We start from the raw sequence: 20,425 nt of genomic DNA on the forward strand, positions 1-20,425 counted from the left end.
CATGCCTCACAGACTCAAATACAACATGACACTTCCTCCTAAATGCCAATTATTCTGTCCAGAAGTGCTGTCCAAAAGTCTAATCCTCAGAGTCTCACTCCAGATCCCCAGAATAAAGAATATGTGGCATTAAAATTCAATAAAAGCTGTTGTGCTATTAAGACTATACAAAAAGCCTATGCACTAGCTGAATATTGCTTGTATGGTTGCAACATACTTTCCAGCAATTTACATTTACAACTATGAAGTAATTGAATAAAGAAATGCATCATTATTTTCTTTTTTAGCACATAGGCGAATTATTTTGCCAACATGTGAAGGGGTGTTCATATAACATCACGGTGCTTTGTGCTAGAGAAAAACAATTACAGTGAATAACGTAGAATGGCTCTGTTATTGCAGTACATAAGACTTTGATTACATACTGCCAAGATTCATACCAGCCTAGTAGTTGTTGACAGATAAAGTAACAAAAATGAAACTCATTTATTTTTTCTTTATTGAGACCTCAAGGTAAAGCAAATTTTCAGTTCTTGTACTTACTACATTGAAGGAACAGAGACTGACAGTCAAAATGTGCCAGTCCAGAAATATAAATTAAACCTAGTTTCATATCAAAGTTTCATTTAGTCTCTGAAAAGGAGCTGCTACTTGGATTGTTTTTGATCCTAAAACAAATACACTGCAGACTACTATAGTGTATCTTGGATGAATTAACCCCCTTGTACTTTTAGTTCTTATGTACTTTCCAGGGTATAGATATATGTCTTTCTAAGCAATTTTAAAATTTGTTATGGACTAAATTATTTCACTTTTAATCTCTTCAGTGATAATTTACTGTGTTTACAAACCAAATGAACATGAGAATGTCTTTAATAAAGTGTAGCACTTTCGCTGAAGGAAGGATACTTTTTGAGGAAAAAGCCCTCCTTCCTTCCTTGTGTAGAGAAAACTTTTGGCTTTTACAGAGAGTTCCTCTAGGCAGCTAGAATGCTGCATTATTCCTTTATAAGTCTAACAAACGACTTTTGTCTGTAAACTTGATTAGCTTCTAAAAAGGAGATAAAACTAGCTGTTGAAATGGAAAGTGCTAAAATGAGTGGTTTTATCCCATCAAAATCATCTCGCAGTTACCTAGCCCAACTGAACATAATTGCTGTTCAGATTAATGAGGCAGTATTGTAGTATCTCCTCTGTAATTAAACACTTCTCTGGTTGAATACAGTATTAAAGATGCACCAGACGTTGAAACCTCAGTGGTGAAATTTAAAACTGTTGAAATTGGAGGGGTCAGCTGTGAAACACAAATTCCTCTACAGCATGGTAATTCACTTGTACAATGTGTTTCAAGAATAATTTGGCTTACATTGAGGATGCTGCATTTCTTTAAATTTTCTTATCATTCCATCATCTAAATTTGAGAATTTTTCTCATTAGTTCCTAAGCAAAAGTAACATAAAGTGCACTTGTTTCCAGAATTACCTTTTCTGACCTTTCACAAGATGATAATTGCAGTACTAGTAGGCTTAGAGGACTTGTTTAAAAAAATTAAGCTTATAAAGTAGCAAAAAATGCCCCTTTACTTGCTGGTGTCGATTTCAAAATTAACATTTTGGTTCATGTGCTTCTAATAATCGCTGACCCTTACTTCATGTGCTTTCCACAGGAAATGAATACAGCAGAAATTACTTTGACCTGTTGATGGATGAGGAAATAAACCCAAGGCAGTGTGGGATGGAGGTCAGTGAAGAAGGTGAGGCAGAATTAAGTATGTAATTTTGGTGTCAGAATATTCTTTTCCATTCATGAAAATGAGGTGACAAAGATCACATACGCAGTTCTATTTAAATATTGAGGTTTACAATTTAAATTATAAGCCTTAACCGCTCTGAACAGGATAGGCAGTATACGTAGTCTTTGATCAAGGACAGTGAGTTAATGGACGGGTAAAAGTGAGGCTGTGCTGTGTTCACTTCATTACCATAGCAAAATGAAGCTCGCTCAGAGAACATTGTCTGCACCATGTTCTCTTTAATTAACGAAGTTAGGCCAGAGCTGAGTACTAAGCTGTAGCTTTTTTTGCAACCCAAGCTCCCAAAGTCCTCCTTAAAGAACAATTTTTGTACTCCGCTGAAAGTGTGTTTGCCCAACAGAAGGAAACCCCAGAGTCTGTAACAGTTCCCAGCACATGGGGAGGCTTTTTTTGATTTCTTTTTGCCAGTTTAGCAGAGATATTTAGCTTTGCTGTCTGTGGGCGATAGTGAGGAGTGGAGGGTGTGACTTTGCTGAGCTGGGAGAAGTTATGCATAGGTATGAGAAAGATTAACCAGGAGGTATTGTTTAGCGGAGGAAATTCTTTCGCTGTCATGGCTTTCAGATAAAAAAGCGGGTGGGAACGGGCCTGCCTGAATTTGCATGGACTTAAGTAAGAACATCATCGCGGTAATGAAGTGCTTAGCTATGCACTGAATGCTTTGGCCCAGCTTTTTTTGTTAAGCGCTAACAACCTGATAGCACGCAAGATCCAGATTTCCTCTGTTACTTTTAGAGGGCTTCACTTTTTTAAACCTTGTGCTATTTATACTGCAGAAATTCTTGAGACACACAGTTGTAAGTCAAATCTAAAGAAATTTGTCTAGTGTAGAGTCTCCGGAAATCATGAGAAACTTTGAGTAGGTAAGGAGGTTTAAACTTTTGAGGTAGAAACTTATGTGACTGAAGAAAAATAGGCTCTGATGCACATCAGTAACTTGAATTTCTGTGTTCTGGAGAAAAAAATCAGGGTTTATCAAGAGTGAATTACAACTAACTCCTAACCCCTGTATTTCCCGATTCTCTACACAGGACAGCAATGAAGCCAACTTCTGTCTCAGAGTGTTTAAATTAAAGATTTTTTTTTTCTGCTGGTACTGCCTTGCTTCATTTTATGAATAGACCTCATGAGTCATGATCTGCTTCATAAGCAGAGAATGAAAAGCAGATTAGATTTCTGTAACTACACATGTGCTTAAAAACATGTACAGATAGAGTGGTGACATAAGGGATATAGGGAAGTACAGTTTTCTGTGGGAGATGTTCTTTTGTCTGTGTTGAAGGGGTGTGATACATAGTTGACCTTATTTTTTTATTATTTTATAATTATTTTTTATTATTTTTTTTTTTAATTTAGAACACCTGAAGGCTCTGAGAAAGTCCATAACTCTATCCATTTCTGGGAGTGGGGTTGGAAAGGTGTTTTTAGGCACTTGTCTAAAGGCTAGACATGAGATCCAGATGTGAAAAGCTGTCCTTTGGTGTTTCTCCTCTTTCTCCCTAGCAAAACTGTCACCCAAATGTTGGGGTAGCACTTATTAAAGGTCTGTTAGCAATGGTGCTGGCCTCAGTTTGGTTGTGTTGACATCTGCAGAGCAGTCGTAATGTTATATTTTCCAAAAAGAGCTAAATTTATCTGCTAAAAGCAAGGCTTCGACCTTGGAGATATTCAAAAGCCGTCTGAACATGGTCCTGGGCAACTTGGCTGTAGGTAGCTCTTTTTGACCACGGGGGTTGGACCAGATGACTTCCAGAGGTCCCTTCCCACCTCAACCAGTCTGATTTAGTGATACTCACAAACCAGGCTCATTATTTAGTTTCCTTTTCTTTGCAGAAGTGTTAAATAAATGGAACTACATTTGTATGTAGTGGACGGAGTTAAAAGGGCAGTCAGAACTGAAGTCTGGTCCTACACATTCATCTCCTGATTGGAAACTGTTTACTTCTTTCCAGCTAGCAGCTTGTTGTTAACAAGACAAAATCAGAACAAGATGGAGAAATCAGGGCACACTTCAAAGTTACCCTCTTCTTATGACTTAAGCAAGTCAGGCCCAATGACCAAAGTGAATATGTGGTGAAAAGCAAATCTTCAGCCACGAACTCTGTTAGATAAAGTGAAATATAATTTTAATGTGTTCATCATATGGGATTCTATAATGGGTTTTTCTGTGGGAATGAAGATATTGGCAATTATCTTTTCTGTATTTGATAAATTAAATTCATTCTGGAAATTTGAGTTGATAATGCCCTGAGAACAAACACCACCTCACTATGAATTTGCTTCCCCCCTCACCAAGGGAAAATTTCCATGCTACATGCTCAAAGAAACGTAAAGAATTCTGTGCTTGCAGAAGAGATTTGCAGAAGCCTCCCTCTCTGAATGTTTAGTATAACTGCCACACTCAGCTTTGAAATTTCAGGGTAAAGAAAACTTATTCTTTGATATTGTATCAGGCACTTAAAAAGAGCCACACAGGGTTGCTTGTAGCTGTATTTCAATTCACCTGCCATGTATGCGTTTCTCTGTCCTACTTGCCTGTCTCCACTGACAATTTAGAGAAGCCAGGGTCTGGGAGATCTGGACAGTCTCAACTGATCATTTCTCCCTTGAATATACACACCTGAAGTGATTTTCTAGGTGTCATGGAAGAAGGTATGTGTCTGTGTGTCCCTTGTTCCTTTTTAAAATCTGTAGATGTTACTGGGAATTTGAATGACTGACCAGCCATGAATCTAAAATTCGTAGCGTGCTGTAATGACTACTCATACTAGAGAGTATGTTAGTATTATGGACAGCAAGGTAAAATTTCTAATAAAGATCCAGAATCACATTAAAGAATAAATTAGGTACTCTAACTTTTATTAAGAGTCAAGCAGAATTCATCTGGTAATTTGAATATAAATGATAATTTCAACTAGTCTATTAGCAGGTTTAGTAAACCAGTTTCAGTTCAGATCCAGTTATTCCTCACCATTTAAAAATATACAACTATATTTTTTTATTTTAAACTGCCTTTCAGGACTCAGAAGAAAATGACAGTCACCTCTGATGAAGCTATCACTGTGAAAGCTATTTTAAAGCATCAAATGGTTTACTAGGTTTTGTGCTTTTATGATAAAAATTAAAAGTTAAACCAGTGTTTCTTGAAATACTACTGGAAGAGACATTAGATAATCTTCTGGGTTTTTTTGGTTTAAGATCCTGTGAAATTTGATGAGCAAATCCTGTATGGTAAATTGATGAAGCTTCTAGATGAAGAAAACATAACGCCGGACTTACAAGGTAAATAACAAACATTCGCATAAAGAAAACTAAAACTCTTGAGTCTGGATGTGGGGAGGAGACTGGGTAATCTATCTCATTGAACTCGGAACCAAAAAGGACATTGATTTGCCCGAATGTTTTTGTTTTGAGTTGTGTTTATGTGGTTTTAAGTATCACATAAGTGAGTGCTTTCTCTAGGCTACTTAATTGCATGTTGAATTCCACTCTTATGAAAGAAGACTGGAAATATCATTGCTAATGTGCTCAAAGCTAGAAATCTAAATTATTATTTAAGTTCATAAATGGTTGGATCATTTGTCAGATGCACAGGTCACATCACATACTGTTTGAGGTTATCTGCTTGAGGATCCACACTAACAGGTAAGAAAATGTGTTCTGTGACTTTGTTATAAAATACTAATTGATGTTGCATCTGCATTAAAAACAACAAGGTGTGAGAGAAGAGATTTCTTTACCTCAAGCCAACAGCCTTACTTTGGATTATTTTTACAGGCATTATTTAACACCCAGCTGATTCATGAGACTGTCTCCACTGCAGCCTTTAGAAAAGATGCGTGTCTGCTGCTCTCCTCTGGTTCATCCTAGGGGAAGTAACATATGAAAAAGCCCTGGCTCAGTGATGCTCTTATATTTTTGCAGCCCCACCCCTCCTTTTTCAGCAGGTCTTTGGTGCAAATGTATTCTCTGGGTTGTTTTTTGTTTGGTTTTGGGTTTTTTTTATCTGTATGAGGTTTCCTGTTATATGTCAGTTATATTCAGGACCTACTCTGTCAGAGGCAGAGTGGACAGTTGCCTACAGCACTGGAGCTCCAGAAGCTGCAACATGTTTTATAACTATTTAGTTTGTGAGCAACTTTATTCTAGAAGAGGCAAACATTTTCATTCACATAGGATTGCAAAATCCCTTGAACTGGCACTGGTCACATCAGTACTGTCTTTGAAACCTGTTTTGCCTCATTTTAAACGTAAGGAAGAAAAAAAGTATAACCATCACTAAATTCCCAGCTAAATTCATGCAGATACCTTAAGCAAAATTCTTTAATTCTTAGCAAGCTCTCTATTTTTGTATGTAAAGTTAAAGCTCTATGTTGCTGAGAGAGATTATAGCAATGCTGCTTTTATTGTGCAACAACATAGATTAAAATAAAATCTTGTTTGGCTGTGAAGTCAACATTACTTCTACAGGAAAGATTGACATGGGGTGTCTGTGCTACTTATCTAGTCCCTGTTTACCAATATTTATAGCATTTCATATTCCTTAAGAACCCTGTATGATGAAGGAAAATGTCGTGATGTCATTTTACAGGCTGCCCCAAGGTGGGGTCTAGTACCTTTTCCACTGGCTTTCTGAAAGATAGCTTGTGTGCCTCTCCCAAAATGGTGGGAAGGAGAAGCACCTCTGGGTACTGGTTCAGTCCACCTCATGCAGACACCTCTTGGCTGATTGGACAAATTGTGCCCTGGAAGCAGTTCTTCTCTTTCCTTTGGGTCTAGAAGGCTCTTGGATAGCTCACTTAGACTTGTCTGTCTTTTTCGTGTGGCTAAAAGTAGGTGAGCCAAATTGTACTGTGAGTACTTGTCTACCTGTAAGCAAGGGAACCAGGGAATAAAGGGAAAGCCCCCCCCATATATCAGTACTTACTCTTTCCTTCAGTTAGGTGCCCTAAAACTTCATCTTACATTACAAATAACATTAATGAACATTGTTAAGATGAACAAACAGATGCTTTACAGAAGATAATAGAAAATAACATATTTAGAGAGAAATCTGGTTTCAAGGATCTCCTCAAATGTTTATAATATAAACTCACCAGGTATGTTAGAACTAAAAACGTCTTTTTCTCCAACTGGCTTTATCAAACCCTCATGAAAGGCAGAATGCTCTTATTACTGTTAGGCTATGTGGGTGAGAGGCACCCAAAGCCATTTGAACATACATAGTACACTCTGTGGATGGTGATCTTGCGCTGAGGCTACCAAGGTTGCTGAGCTGCCAGCTCACTAATTCAATTCAAGGGCAAGCAAATGCATTGACACTTATGTCTTGCGTTCCAGGTGCCTGTCAGAGCCCCCTGTGTAGGCATGAAGGCAGTGAGTGATGGAGATACCACAGACTGCTGCTGTCTTGTGCCTTAGGCCTCAGCGCTTTTATTTCTTAAAAGTGCCACAATGGGTACCAGAGCTGGTCCTATGGGTGAATATTACACCCTGTCCTACCTGAATTTTTCACTTGTCTTGGCTTGGGTGAATAAAACCCAGAAAAAAGCAAGATTTTTCCTGGGAAAGTGAGGCTTGTGCAGTCTCTACCTCTGTGTGTATATACCAGGCTGTATTTATTTCTACCTGTGTTTCTCCCTCCCAATTTTTGAACCTGTTGTTCACTTCCAATGCCCTTGTTGTTTTCTTTTTAACAGAGAACAAGTCTCACTGGTCTGACATCCTACCAGTTCTATGAAAGTGGGCAGCTGAACAGAGCAGACAAGCATTATTAATGTCTCCACTGAGGGAAAGCTAATATGGGAGTTTGACCCTTATTAGACATCAGAAAATCCATAGAAAACTAGGATTCATTTGGTTCCACTCTTACAGAACTGCTTCTTTTTTATTTGACCACTGAGCTGAAAAATCACGTAGTCATACAGTCCTAATTAATAGATCATCCCCAAAGGAAAGAAAAGAACATGGCTCAGAATTTATATAATTGCATATTTAAAGCATTTTGCTGCTGAGTAACCTGTTGGTCACTCTTGTGTTATGTGTTAGTTCATATTATAAAGCAACTTAGAAGGCAACAGTGTTTTTTAGAGAAGATGTAGACCAAACTTCTCTCAAACAATGTAAGATTGTGATCCATGTGCATCTAAAGTGATGCTAGATGAACACCATTAAAAATATTTTCTATTATATTACTTCCTGGTAACAACCGAAAAATTGAAGTGCTATGGTCTGCAGCATTTTAGTTGTCTGAAACTGATGCATGAGCCTTTGGTGATTTAGTTGTTTTGACTACAATTTATACAGAGTCTTCTAGAACAAAGCAACCAAAGAGCATTTTCCATTTGGAGTTTATAGCTACTTTATACTTTCAAACCCATGCTGAGGTCTAGTCTGCTGGTGAACCTACCCTTTAAATTCTCATTTCAGCATATTAAACCATTACTGTCTGATGGACAAATGCAGGAGTAAATGAAGATACAAGCAACCAAGTTAATACTGGGGAAATTCTTTTAATTACAGCACAGCATCTGCAAATACAGGTTGGGTTAAGAAGTGATTTAAACCTCCAGAAAGTATGACTCGCAGTGTTAAGTATACGGCTGAGGTAATGAAAAGTTTGACGCAGATGCTAACAACTTAAAGCTGACAATTTTTTATTAGGTTATCAATCTACCAATGAATTTCCTCTTAAATTTTCAGCCATTTGTTGCATGTGTACATAGTAGTAACATTTTTAACACAATGGCTGCTTTTGTACAGCAAGGAGGTGGAGGCTGTGTTTTGGTCACGTACTGCTCCAGGGTGGCAGCTCAAGCCTCTAACCTGTGCGCCAGTTCAGACAAGGAGCAACCTGGCTGTGATGGAGTTTCAGAGGTTTCTTTGCAAAGCCGGCGTAGAAGGAATAGAACAGCTGAACAGCCCTTTACCATTCCTCTAACCTTCCAGTATCTGAAGGGGGCCTATAAAGATGCTGGGGAGGTACTCCTCATTAGGAACTGTAGTGACAGGACAAGGGGTAACAGGTTAAAACTTAGACGGGGAAGTTTAGATTGGATATAAGGAAGAAATTCTTTACTGTAAGGGTGGTGAGGCACTGGAATGGGCTGCCCAAGGAAGTTGTGAATGCTCCATCCCTGGTAGTGTTCAAGGCCAGGTCGGACAGAGGCTTGGGTGACATGGTTTAGTGTGAGTTGTCCCTGCCCATGGCAGAGGGGTTGGAACTAGATGATCTTAAGGTCCTTTCCAACCCTAACTATTCTATGATTCTACCCTCCCTGTCTTTAGCTCATTCAAAAATGAACAGTTTTCCAGTTGTGCTTAAATGAGCATATGTATCTTTTTGTCAAATCTTTATAAAATTTGAAATATATTTTCTATGTGTTTTTAGCAGTTATTTCCCTTGAAAAGTTTTTTGAAAATGTTCTTTCTCTTCTTTTGCTCTTTTTCCACAAAACATGTGCTAATGATCCCAGTGTCTTCCACCAAAACTGAGTTCACTTAATCTGATTCCTCACAGAAATAATAAACACTAAAAAGAAGGGTATTCTGATGAATCACTGCATGGTCACCTTTATGAACCAAATGTTTTAACTCTTTTTTTGATATATAATGACTATCTCTCTACACCCAGGATAGGAATGTGCAGTTTTCCTAGGATGTAAACTTGCACTGCTCCTGTGAAATCAGTAAGCAGCTGATTTATACCAGCTGAGCATATGGCCTGTTGTGTGCAACACAGCACTGAGTGGGAACAAGTGGTGCTGCATCTTCTGCTATTGGCAATGTTTCGCTTTCCAGCACTTCCTGGATTTTCTCTCTGCTAGCCAAACCCTTAATCTTACAGTAAATTTAAATGTAAATATTGTTTTGTTTTTGCAGTTAATAGTTGTAGGTCAAATCACTTTTCATTAGGCTTGTAAAATGCTACATGAAGAGATTGTGTACCCTCAGGTAATGGTTTGAGTTGTTTATATCTACTGTACACTTCCCCCAACATGATTTTGAATTGTATCCTGTTGTAATTAAATAAAAGAAACACTCTACTTCCTGTGTGTTGGTGGCACTGAGGTGATTTAAGTACTCAGGAGGCTCAACAATTAAAGTCATTAAACAATGAGTAGTGAGCAAAACTGAAAACGTTAATAGCCTTAGTTTTATCTTTCCTTTTCTGGTCTTCATTAGAGAATGAGAGACTTCAAAGGGGAGTGAGGAAAAAAAAAATCTTTTAACTGCTTTCATGTTTTAGGATGGACAAAGAGAAAAGCAAATAACTTGATATGGCAGTTTCTTTCAGAAAAAGGCACAGAGAACTATAAAAACTAGCACAGAATATAAGGCAAGGAATGTGGACAACCAGTCCCCATTCCAGGACAAAAGTCAGATGTGGACAACCTGATATCTGTAATTTCTTAGTGACCCTAATGTGGAGAAATGAGCAAAAAGTAGATGTCCATTATCTATGAACCAAACTAGTAGTAGTTTTGTACCAGATATCAATGAGAAGATCAATTTCTTTTTCTTTAATGTAGCATGATGAATTAAATTGAAAAAAGGATACAGCTTCTCTTTAAGATTAACTTTATGAATGTGATTTCTTTTTGTTTATGTACAGCATGTACCCTTTGGTTCTGCATAAGTCACTGCAATGAAATCAGGGGCATGATGTGGGTGAGAGCAGAACTGGACCTCATTAATTAGGCAGGAGCTGAGTCCACACACCTAGAGGAGGAATCTGATCCTCTAGGGTGAGTGGAAGGAAAATGAAATGTTCACTGTAACTCCACCTAAAACTCCCTTTCAATTGCAGTTATTCCTTCTCTTCCTCAGGAGGGAAAGTCAAAAGTTGTTCTAAATCCCAATTCTTCTAAGACTTACAGGGGAGCAATGTGACCATGGAAATGCAGAGCATCCCTTTAAAAACTATTTAAAGAACAATCTGCATGCACTAAATTTGTACCTGTATGTAGGTGTTCCCCTTGAGGACAGTTTTTCTGGTAATGGCACTTGAAACCTGCCAGTTGTTCTACTACTGTTATTTATTACTTTATTACTATTCATTGTTTGGCATGAATGGTTGTTTTAAAATGTTGATGGGCCAAACATGTTAACTGAGAAGGTACTAGCCAGTGAATGAACTCCCATTTGCTAAGAGATAATCTGCCACTTTCGTTTCAAACAGCCAGTGTTGCCAGTGAGGATTTTCCAGTCTCCGTGATGCCTGTCAGCTCCAGTAAAGCACATGACCTTCACAGGGAGCTTGAAGATGAAGAGATTCCTGCATATATCGAACAGTTTGAGAGAGATGTTCAGGATGACATAATTCTGCTTGGCAGCTTTTCACTGGAACAGGTCAGAGTTAAGAACTATAAGACAATTTTATCGCTTGCTTCATAACATGATGCTGGCTTGTTAACCTTGTACACTCCAATTCTATTTCGCTGCCTGGCAATACACATATTGAAAGGGGAAAAGATAAACCATGTAGCTGGCTTGCAATATGTGACTGGCACTTTGCTAAGCTAACGACAGGGCCTTTATCTTTGTCTCCATTTCAATGTGCATAAAAATAGATTGCCTTCATTGCTTAAATAGTGGAGTATCTCTGACTGCTCCATAGTAAGTATTGCAATTGAGTTTCAATCAAGTGCCTAAACTTAGGACATCTGTGACAAATTTAACAGAAGCTTATTCATTTATCAGTGAGAAAGTTTGGATTGGAGCCCAGGATGGATTTATGTAGCATACTCATTGTACAGAGGATAAGATTATTACCAAATTATAAATCTGTTGTGTTTTTGGGGCGTTACAAAGCTTCTTTTGGTTTTCCTTTTGTCATTTCATAGCGTAAAGGGACAAGGCGAGGTTCATATTGACAAAGGCACAAGTTTTCAGAGCTGAAATGATACTTGCGGGCACCTAACTACCATTTGTCCCTTTGAAAAATCTCATACCATGAGTAGGGGACAGAAAGAGAGATTAATTGATGAATCTATCAGTTTTAATTAGCAACATGAGAACAGCGAACTGGCTCTGATGGTCTTAAAATAGGTTATCCAATGACTGGATGGTGATCTAAGCTTTCTTTTATTTTCAAAGGGAGTTTTTAGAATTTTTTCACTGTAGGCTTAAACCTCATCGTTGCTGTCTGCATATTGGTGATAGACACAATTCCCTTCCTTGTTGCTTTCCTCTAAATCCTTGTGTAGCTGTTATGTCATTCTTTCTGACTTTTTTTGTAGCTGTATGCACCATGCGCAGAAGGTGGTTTGGGGGATATTTTTCAGAGAACATGAAATGGGAGGGAAGCATGAGTGAAAAGAGCTTGAATAGTACAAAAAGCGTCATTTGCCTCAGGGGACTAGTGGAGTAGGAACCTGGGAACAGGTGAAGAGGAAGAGCTCACCTTTTTGCAAGAGTTTATAATATGCTGAGAGCTAACACTTTAAGTTTGGGCTATTCAGACAGCCCCAAATCTTCATGAGGCTCTTATGACACCTGAAGGAACATAGGAGACTTGTCAATCCTTTGTTTACCCTTCCTCTAAATGTGGTCACTGGGAGGCTGGTCATCTTGGACTCTTTTTGGAGGTGCTCAGTAAAGTTTGTTTCCTATACAGAAGCAAACTATCTGGTCATCACAACAATGTTCAGCTTTTCATCTGACAACCGTATGTGTGAATCCACATGCGATACAATATAATGCTGTTCTTCCTTATTTTCTTTCGGAGAAAGAAATCCTCAGTTAATGTGATTGAGCTGGTCTACCAACGGCTTACAGTTAGGGATTCTATACTGCACAGAAGAGGTCTTTAATGCCTATGTTTTCTGTCCATTCCTCCGTTACATCTCAGCTGTCCACACCCTGTTTAGGAATTTGATCATGCTGATACGGTATCTGCATCCTGCAGTGAGGAGAGTAACGAGAGGGTCACTGTAAAAACTATATTGTCTTCTAGATCAGTGATGTATGTGTCTATCCTTTCCTTAGAAGCACAAAGAAATGGTGTATTCAGCCCCTTTGAACAGAACATGAAATGTGACATTGGAAGTAGAGGCTGCTAACATGAACACGTGTCATATTGGTATTCAAAAACATCTAACAATAATGTAAGCATGCTTATTCTTCTTTAATTGACTTTCTTTATTCTTTAATGTGCCGTATTTACGCTTTGATCTGCAGACATAACCTTGCAGCATTGCAGTGTTGATGCCTTTCCACAGCAGCTACAGGTTCAGTGCTAAGACTGCTGCCGTAGTCTTCAGAATCTGTCACTGCTATCTTTGGGATGCCTCCAGCTTTTGTAACTTGAATGTATGTCTATTGGTTTGAAATAGACTTAAATTTGCTAGGTGGCATTTACTTCTTACCAGAAAAAAAACCCCAAAACCCTCTCTCTTCCTTCTGCAGGTTTAGTAAGTAGCACATGTACTTTAGCTAAGTGTAATTTATGATTAGTTAATTTAATCTGCCATAATGACATAAAGTGAGCCTGAAACAAGCTTCTATCAATTTTGCTGTTAGAGGTAACATAATATTTTTAAATGTCTACCAAACTGAATAATTAACCTTGGGGCTGAGTGAAGAAGTCTAATAGATACCTCTCTCACATTCTTTTGCTTTCATAAAATGAAAATAAAACAAGGGATCCCAAGGGTTAAAAATAAGTGACAGTTTACAGTACATGAGACTGGTTTTATAAGCGAGGTTCAGAAACACCCTTGGGTTGCTGCTGTTTCTTTTCAGGCTGCCAAAATTTTCTCCAATGAGACATCTGATTCGCACTACAGCTTTGTTGGCAGTGTTGGCACAAACAGGACAGCTATGTATTAATTATCTATCCCCTTAGTTCATTGCTTTTCTTCTCTACTTTGCAGCTTTACAGTAAATGGGTGGCTTTTGTTTAAACAGCAGCTCAGTGCATGAGATCAGCATGATTAAAAGTTTTTGAAAGAGCAGATGCACTTTCCAAAATAATTATTAAAAAAATATGTTTATGCAAGATTCTGGCTCTGGAACTTTAAGCTGCATTGTTACTTAATGTTTTGTTTTCTAAATGCAAAAGCTTGTAGTTAAGATTGGCAAGATACGCAAGGGGAGACCTGATAGATTCTTGTAAAGAAAGCATTAAACAGATGTCAATGTTCTGTTAACACACACGTTGAAGGATGTTAAATTTGGAAAGCAGTACTGTTTCCTGTGACCTAGGCCTACAGATTTCAAAAGCCCCAATGACATTTGCTTTTAATAAATTAAAATAAACTCCACTGAGAGAAAATCATAAGTATTGTGGTAGAAGCTGGGCAGGTAAATACAAGGCTGGGTATGCAGAATGCCACAGAAAACCATCTGTCATAAGACAAACAGAGACATATTTATGGGCAGAACTTGATCTTACAGAGCAGAGAAATATGCAACGAAATACCTGACATAATGCTAACTTAAAGTGTTTCATTAGGTGCAAGGTGCTCTCAAAACATGAGAGGCTGCTGAGGATGAAGCAAACACTGGTGATTGGGGGTGAGATTTCACTTGATGGGCCTTTGACAACATAATCTCTCTCATCATTAATTCAAATGCCATTGAAAAATACTAGGTCTGGGTTTCCAGCTGTTTCTGATAAAAGTGATGATAAAAGTGACTTTCAGCTTTATGTAGGTTTTCTCAGAAAAAAATTATTAATGGTACAGATGGATGAATCAATACTTTCAGGAGCATCTTTCCTGCTTGGCCATCCTCTTTCTGCAACTTGGCCGGTATTCTTAACTGAAGGTAATTTGTTCACAACCTCCTTTACAGGATTCAGCTGCTACATTTAGTCCTCTGTGCTGGACATAACACCTTGCAGGACCTGATCATTACAACTATATCATCAGTTTTGATCCATGACCTCAATGAGAATTACTCAAGAGCCTCTGGAAGTGAAGTGCAAGTTTTGCTCTTCAGTACCAGCAGCTGAGTTATAGTAGTAAGAAATGAGCTATTTGTTGCAGGTGGCTACTAATAAAATGTTGCCTTTCATCAAGAGATTTACCTTTTGGTTAAACAAAGGTTAATGCCTCTGGGCAGCATACCTAATATTCTTACAGGGTCAATATCAGCACACTGACTCTGCCAAGTCACAGTGAGATCAATATATATGATTTTGGAGTTACCAGTTTTCTTTTGGTGACATGTAGATAAAATTTATTTTATATTAAATTATATTAATTTATTAAATTAAAATTTATTTTATTTATTTTAAAATCTACCCTCCAATCAGTGGAATTAGATCTCAGTCTCATAAAACAATGCACATTTGCCTACATGTTCTAATCTTTTGGATAATACTGTTATTTATATCCTGATGGTACCTGCAGACCACCCCTCATGAAAGCTGTGGCTTACTAAGCTTCGTACAACCCTTTGTGATCATTCTTCATGAATTATAATACTTGTGTGAATATGCACACCTAAAAGTTATGCAGAATTCAAGGTGATTTTTTTCTTCAGCCAAAACCTGGCTGCTACTTTTTGCCATTAGCCAAGATTTTAAAAGACTGTCATGTGCAAATGAATCATTTTTTTGTTTTACTGAGAATTGCAGGTCAAGAATACAAAGCTGGACATGTTCCATTTATGCCATGTCTTAAAAGTGAGTGACTTAATTTTAAGTAAACTACCTATACGCTACACTCATTATTTGAGCGTCAAAGCATCTTTACATTTTTTTGATATAATGGTTTTCATATAATTTATGTGAATAAAGTAGGAATTACATGTATCTCCATTTTAACAGAGGAAGACCGAGGGCAGAAATAGACTGAAATCCACACCATCAGAAATGCTTAACACCTAATTTTTTTTTGAAATCTGCGATTAGGCCAAGCTCCTCAAATTCATTAAAGTCCTGGCAGGTAGACTGCTCTTGGACTGGTGAAAAGCACCTCACTGGAACCTGTATTTGAGGGAAAATAACACAAGGTAAACTTGACAAAGATTCAGGCTTCTGGCCCTTAGACTTCTGATGTCCTGCCTAGTCCATGGCCCTCAGATGTGTCAGCACCCACCCAGCAGACCCAAAGCCCCTAACCAAGATGTCAGTATGTATAGCTAGAGGACTTTTCTACCCCATATGCTGGCAACTTCAGATTTCTAAATATCGTTATTCTCTCAGATTTGCTCCTGCTTTCTCAGTGGAAAGCCTGGGAACCCTCCAAATTTCTGCGGTTCCTCCCCCGTTGCTCTGGACACTCAGATACACACTTTGGGTTTTATTTTTATTATTTTTATTTTTATTTTCTTGTTTGTTATTTACAAAGCAGGGGGTTGGACCTGGGAAGCATGTAAATGCATGTCAACATGAGGAGAACTGTAGAAAAGATATTCTATATGTTTGTAAAGGGCCTGTCACTGTGCTGTCACAATACTCACAATATTGTTATAACTGCTCTTTCAAATTGTATTCTGTTTTGCTTTGGTCAGGAGTTGTGTGGATGCAAGTAACAAAAATCTTCTAAGGAGTTAACTTAGTTTTTACTGTGTTCTTTTACTCTTTAAGACCAGATGGGTAATTAAACAACTGAACTAATTCTTGATATTCTATTGAGCTGGAACAATGAATCCTACAGCTACTGTAACTGATGATACTGCATTTACTGCTGCTTAAAGTAATCTGACTGGTCAGCTCTTTGGCTCATTATCCTAATATAAATTCCAGTAAGGAAATCTATTTCTATGGTTCAATAAACAGAGGCAATTGGAAAGATTCTTCAAAGAGAACCAGTGATTGCCAAGTCCTGTTGAAGTTTAAGTGACTCCATCAAATACTGACCACCTGTTAAAATAAAAAGAAGCAGAGCTCAGATGAGGACTGTAAACTATAAGCATGCATTAGTGAAGTGTAGAGGCATGAACCTGCATAAATAAATACAGTGAAAACAGATAGATTTTTAGTTGATTAGGTATTCTCTGGAATAACTTTTGTGGTTTTTTATTTTATTTTTTTATTTACACTTTTAATATATTTGGAGCCAAACTGTAGTCACAGGTGTAGCAAAGTATACTGTTGATCAGCTTTTATAACAGGAGACTCCTTAGCAGCACTAATAGACTGCACAGATTTTATGAGCTACAGATAAATGAAGTGCTATAAATGTCGTAACTTTTTTTGCTTCTGAGGACTTTCAGTATAGCTGAATTTGTTGAGCAGAACCTATGCTGGATGATAAATTTGAGATCTACTTCACAGAACAGATTAATTCAGGTGGGAAGGACTGGACCTCTGGAAACTGGCTAGTCCAACTTCCTGCCCAGGAAGTTAGCAGGGCTAACTGAGGTATATTAGGCTTTCCATGTGCAATGTGGGTTTTCAAGGGCTTTGGAATTGTTCACACCAGTTTGTAGTGTGAAACATAACCAGGTCATCTGTAAGTTGAGAGGTGTATAGCTACTGGGAGAGACAGTCCAGTTGCATTACATGTGCATTTACTTAGTACAAAGGTGGAAAATTATCACTGTTGCTCAACAGGCTGGCAAACTGTCAGCGAAGTTGGCTTCTCTCACTTCACTACTAGTTAGACCCATACACAAGATGCAGCTTTCAGGACTGGGTGGTTACAATAAGAACATATATTAAAGGGCATATATTCACTTGAAGATGTGTCAGCATAGTATATGTTATAATTGTTCATGTCAGCATTCAAATCAGAGAAGGAAGGCTTAATTTTCAGCAAAAAATTTCACCTATAATTTTCAGCAAAGAGATGGAACAGGATATGGGCTTGCGAGAGGAGGTCTGTTCTCTACAGTGAAAAATCATTAGGCATGGCAACTTGTCATTTCCACTGTTGTATTTAAGACAATCATGTAGTAAACTGTACTTAAAGCATTGCTTCCCACTCTGTAATTTTCATATACTAATTGTAAGTGAATGTCTCTTTTAATTATAAAGTGCTCAAGTGCATGTCTGCACACTTGAAACAGAGGATAATGTGAAAGCCAGTACAAATGGAAGTTATTGGATAAGGTTAAAGCCTATGCTTTTATATTACAATTATGGAGACAAATTTGTGAGTTAGTGCTTTATTGACAGAAAAAAGAATGGGGACTCAGAAAGCTGGGGTGCATATATATATATATATATATACACTCTACACTATAACCTCTGACTTAAACATCAGGTTTTGAGGGCTTTAACAAGCAAATTAGTGATTATGGTTCACTTTTCCCTATCTGCAAAACGGACCTAAAATTAGATACCTGCTTTAGGGAAGAGTAAGAGGATTAAAGGAGTAAAGTTTCACGAGAGACTTTGAAGAGGCTATAGAAATAATAAAAACATTCTGTGCTGAAAATAACAAACATTTTTAAATTGAGGAAGAATGGGGGAAAACCACAAAAAGAAAGAGTCTCAGTATTTCCGATTGGTAATTGAAATTACTTAGAGCTTCTTAGTAGCTGGTGACATCCAGGCTAATCTGGAGACATCTGAACTTGCGGAGCTTTGACAGGCTAGCACGTTTCTGCCTAAGGTCTCTTTATCGATGGCAAATGCCATTTCAGTGTTGTATATTTTCATTGCTCGGATATGGTTGTCAGGCACTCTGATAAATGGCCTTGCATACGCTTACTACACTCTGTAGATTTTGATGAGGACATCAAGGCTTTATGACCTTGAAGCTACATCTTCTCAACTGAGAAATACAAAGCACCTGAAGTAGTAGTACCTGGTGGTTCTGAAGAAACTACAAGTGATCCCTCTGTGAACAGCAAGAGGAAATGAGAAAGCAAGTCCCGTTTTGAGGCTGGAAAGCCAAAATCTTTATTTTTCAGAAGCTGGGTAGCTCTGCAAAAGACATCCCTCCAGAGTTTCCTCAATCCATCTTAAGCAAAGTAATTCAAGTTCTTCAAATTTGTTATTACTACCATCTTGGAACAAGATCCTGAACAAAAACACCTCTGATTTTTGGAGAAGTTCAGGTTCTTGTTTATCACATCTATTTCATAGCCAGCCCCAGTTTCCATAACTGTTCAAAATTAGTGTCTTTAATATATATGCCTTATAAAAGTGTCCACCTCAGCAGCAAGATACCGTCTTCTTGTGTTGACTGGTATCTCAGTCTTCATTGTTAGAGATCGTGTGATGCTTTCCACATGTATCAAAATGATCAGCCTATAATTGTCACTAAATGTGTCTGTACTAGTGTAATAAGACTGTATCATGACTAAAGTAAATCTCACTTTGTGTTCTGCAGTATCAGTTTTAAAACAGAGTATGAGGTGTTTTTTTCTTCCTAGCTGTTACAAGTGGCTCACTTGTCTAAGCTTTAAATTTTGTGCTCATGAACAGTAAATTGGTTTAATTTTCTATTTGGAAGGAAAGGTTGCTTTGTTGTTTTTTCTTTTTCCCTTTTAGAAATGTGTCTGAGAGTTTGTGGCACATTTTTGGCAGAGTGCGCTGTGAATTATACTGACGTATGTCCACGATTTTGACACAGCTTTACCTCCTGGTTTGTGGCAATCTCTGAGACAAGGTCACCCAAATTCTAACAGGCAATGCAATTCCTGGAGCAGGCCTTATCTAGCTAGTAGTCTTTCAACAAAGGGTACTTATGCCACTTACCTCTCAGTACCTCACTTACTCGTGTTCTCTCTGTAGTTAACATGGAGAGGATAAGCCTCTCAAACTCTCACTTTGCCTGAGAGGAATGTTAACATGTTTTGTAATTTTTTTTTTTTCATCTGGAACGGTTGTTTTTTACTTGTTTTGTGATACACAGTGCACTAGATGTTGAAAGTATCTGGGAGTGAATCTCCACACAGCAACCAGACTAGGAAGGAGGAGGACTAGTTGGCACTAGTGGGACTAGAGACATAAGTTTTGTTTCTAGTCCTGCTGACACTTTGCTTGGGGGGCTAAGGCAAGTCACTCTCACTGGCATTCCACTCCTTCCACCTGTAAAAATGGAGTGGACAGGATTTCCGTTGCTGCAAAATGTTTTGCGATGCAGAAATGGAAATACTGGGTAAAAGCTTTCACCCTGGTATTCCTTTAGATCTGGAAAGACAGCACTAGCTGTGCTGTGATGTACCAATGCGGAGTGGAATGAAGGGGGAGCACTGGGATCCTCTTCATGCGGGATCCCTGTGGGTGGTGGGAGGCTGCTGGAGACCACACTGGTGGTGTCTCCATGCTGCCTCTGCTGCTCTCCACCCTGGTGAGGAGGGCTTGTGGAAGTGGACCCCCACAGCACTCCTCACTGTATAGGAGTAGGATTTCATAGGGCTGGGGCTCAACTGACTGTTTCAAATAGCAATGGGGTTGAGTTCCTCAGGAGAAGGTTGTAATACCAGTGCTAGGACTCACCAGAAAGGGGAGAGAGAATATTGTCCCTAAATGCTCCATTTTCTGCAAATGGCAGTGGTTTTGCTTCAAAGCTTTGCTGGATTTTGTGGGCTTTCTCCTAACAGGAAGGAGTGTTTGGACTGGGTTTTGTTTAATTTTCTTTCCAAATCGAAAACTACTATAGGAATCAAGTCCTACCATTTGTGAAGTAGTTTCACAGTGAAAATAGCCAGTCAGCACTGATTAATAGTATTGAGTCAGGGTTTTGTTTTCATCTGAAGTAGAAA

The 20,425-nt window shown here is 38.3% G+C and overlaps 1 protein-coding gene across 1 annotated transcript in view; it reads left to right on the plus strand.

The window, feature by feature from the left end:
- LOC136009041 (orofacial cleft 1 candidate gene 1 protein homolog) overlaps window positions 1–12,108 on the plus strand; it is a 29,229-nt gene extending 17,121 nt beyond the window's left edge. Inside the window, exons 4-7 of the mRNA XM_065669127.1 lie at window positions 1,667–1,753; window positions 5,012–5,095; window positions 10,995–11,164; window positions 12,055–12,108. Of these exons, the coding sequence (XP_065525199.1) occupies window positions 1,667–1,753; window positions 5,012–5,095; window positions 10,995–11,164; window positions 12,055–12,108 (395 nt within the window). The remainder of the gene's footprint in view (window positions 1–1,666; window positions 1,754–5,011; window positions 5,096–10,994; window positions 11,165–12,054) is intronic.
- Window positions 12,109–20,425: the final 8,317 nt, after the last annotated feature.

This window comes from Lathamus discolor, chromosome 2 (assembly GCF_037157495.1).
Source record: "Lathamus discolor isolate bLatDis1 chromosome 2, bLatDis1.hap1, whole genome shotgun sequence".
Lineage (NCBI taxonomy): Eukaryota > Metazoa > Chordata > Aves > Psittaciformes > Psittacidae > Lathamus > Lathamus discolor.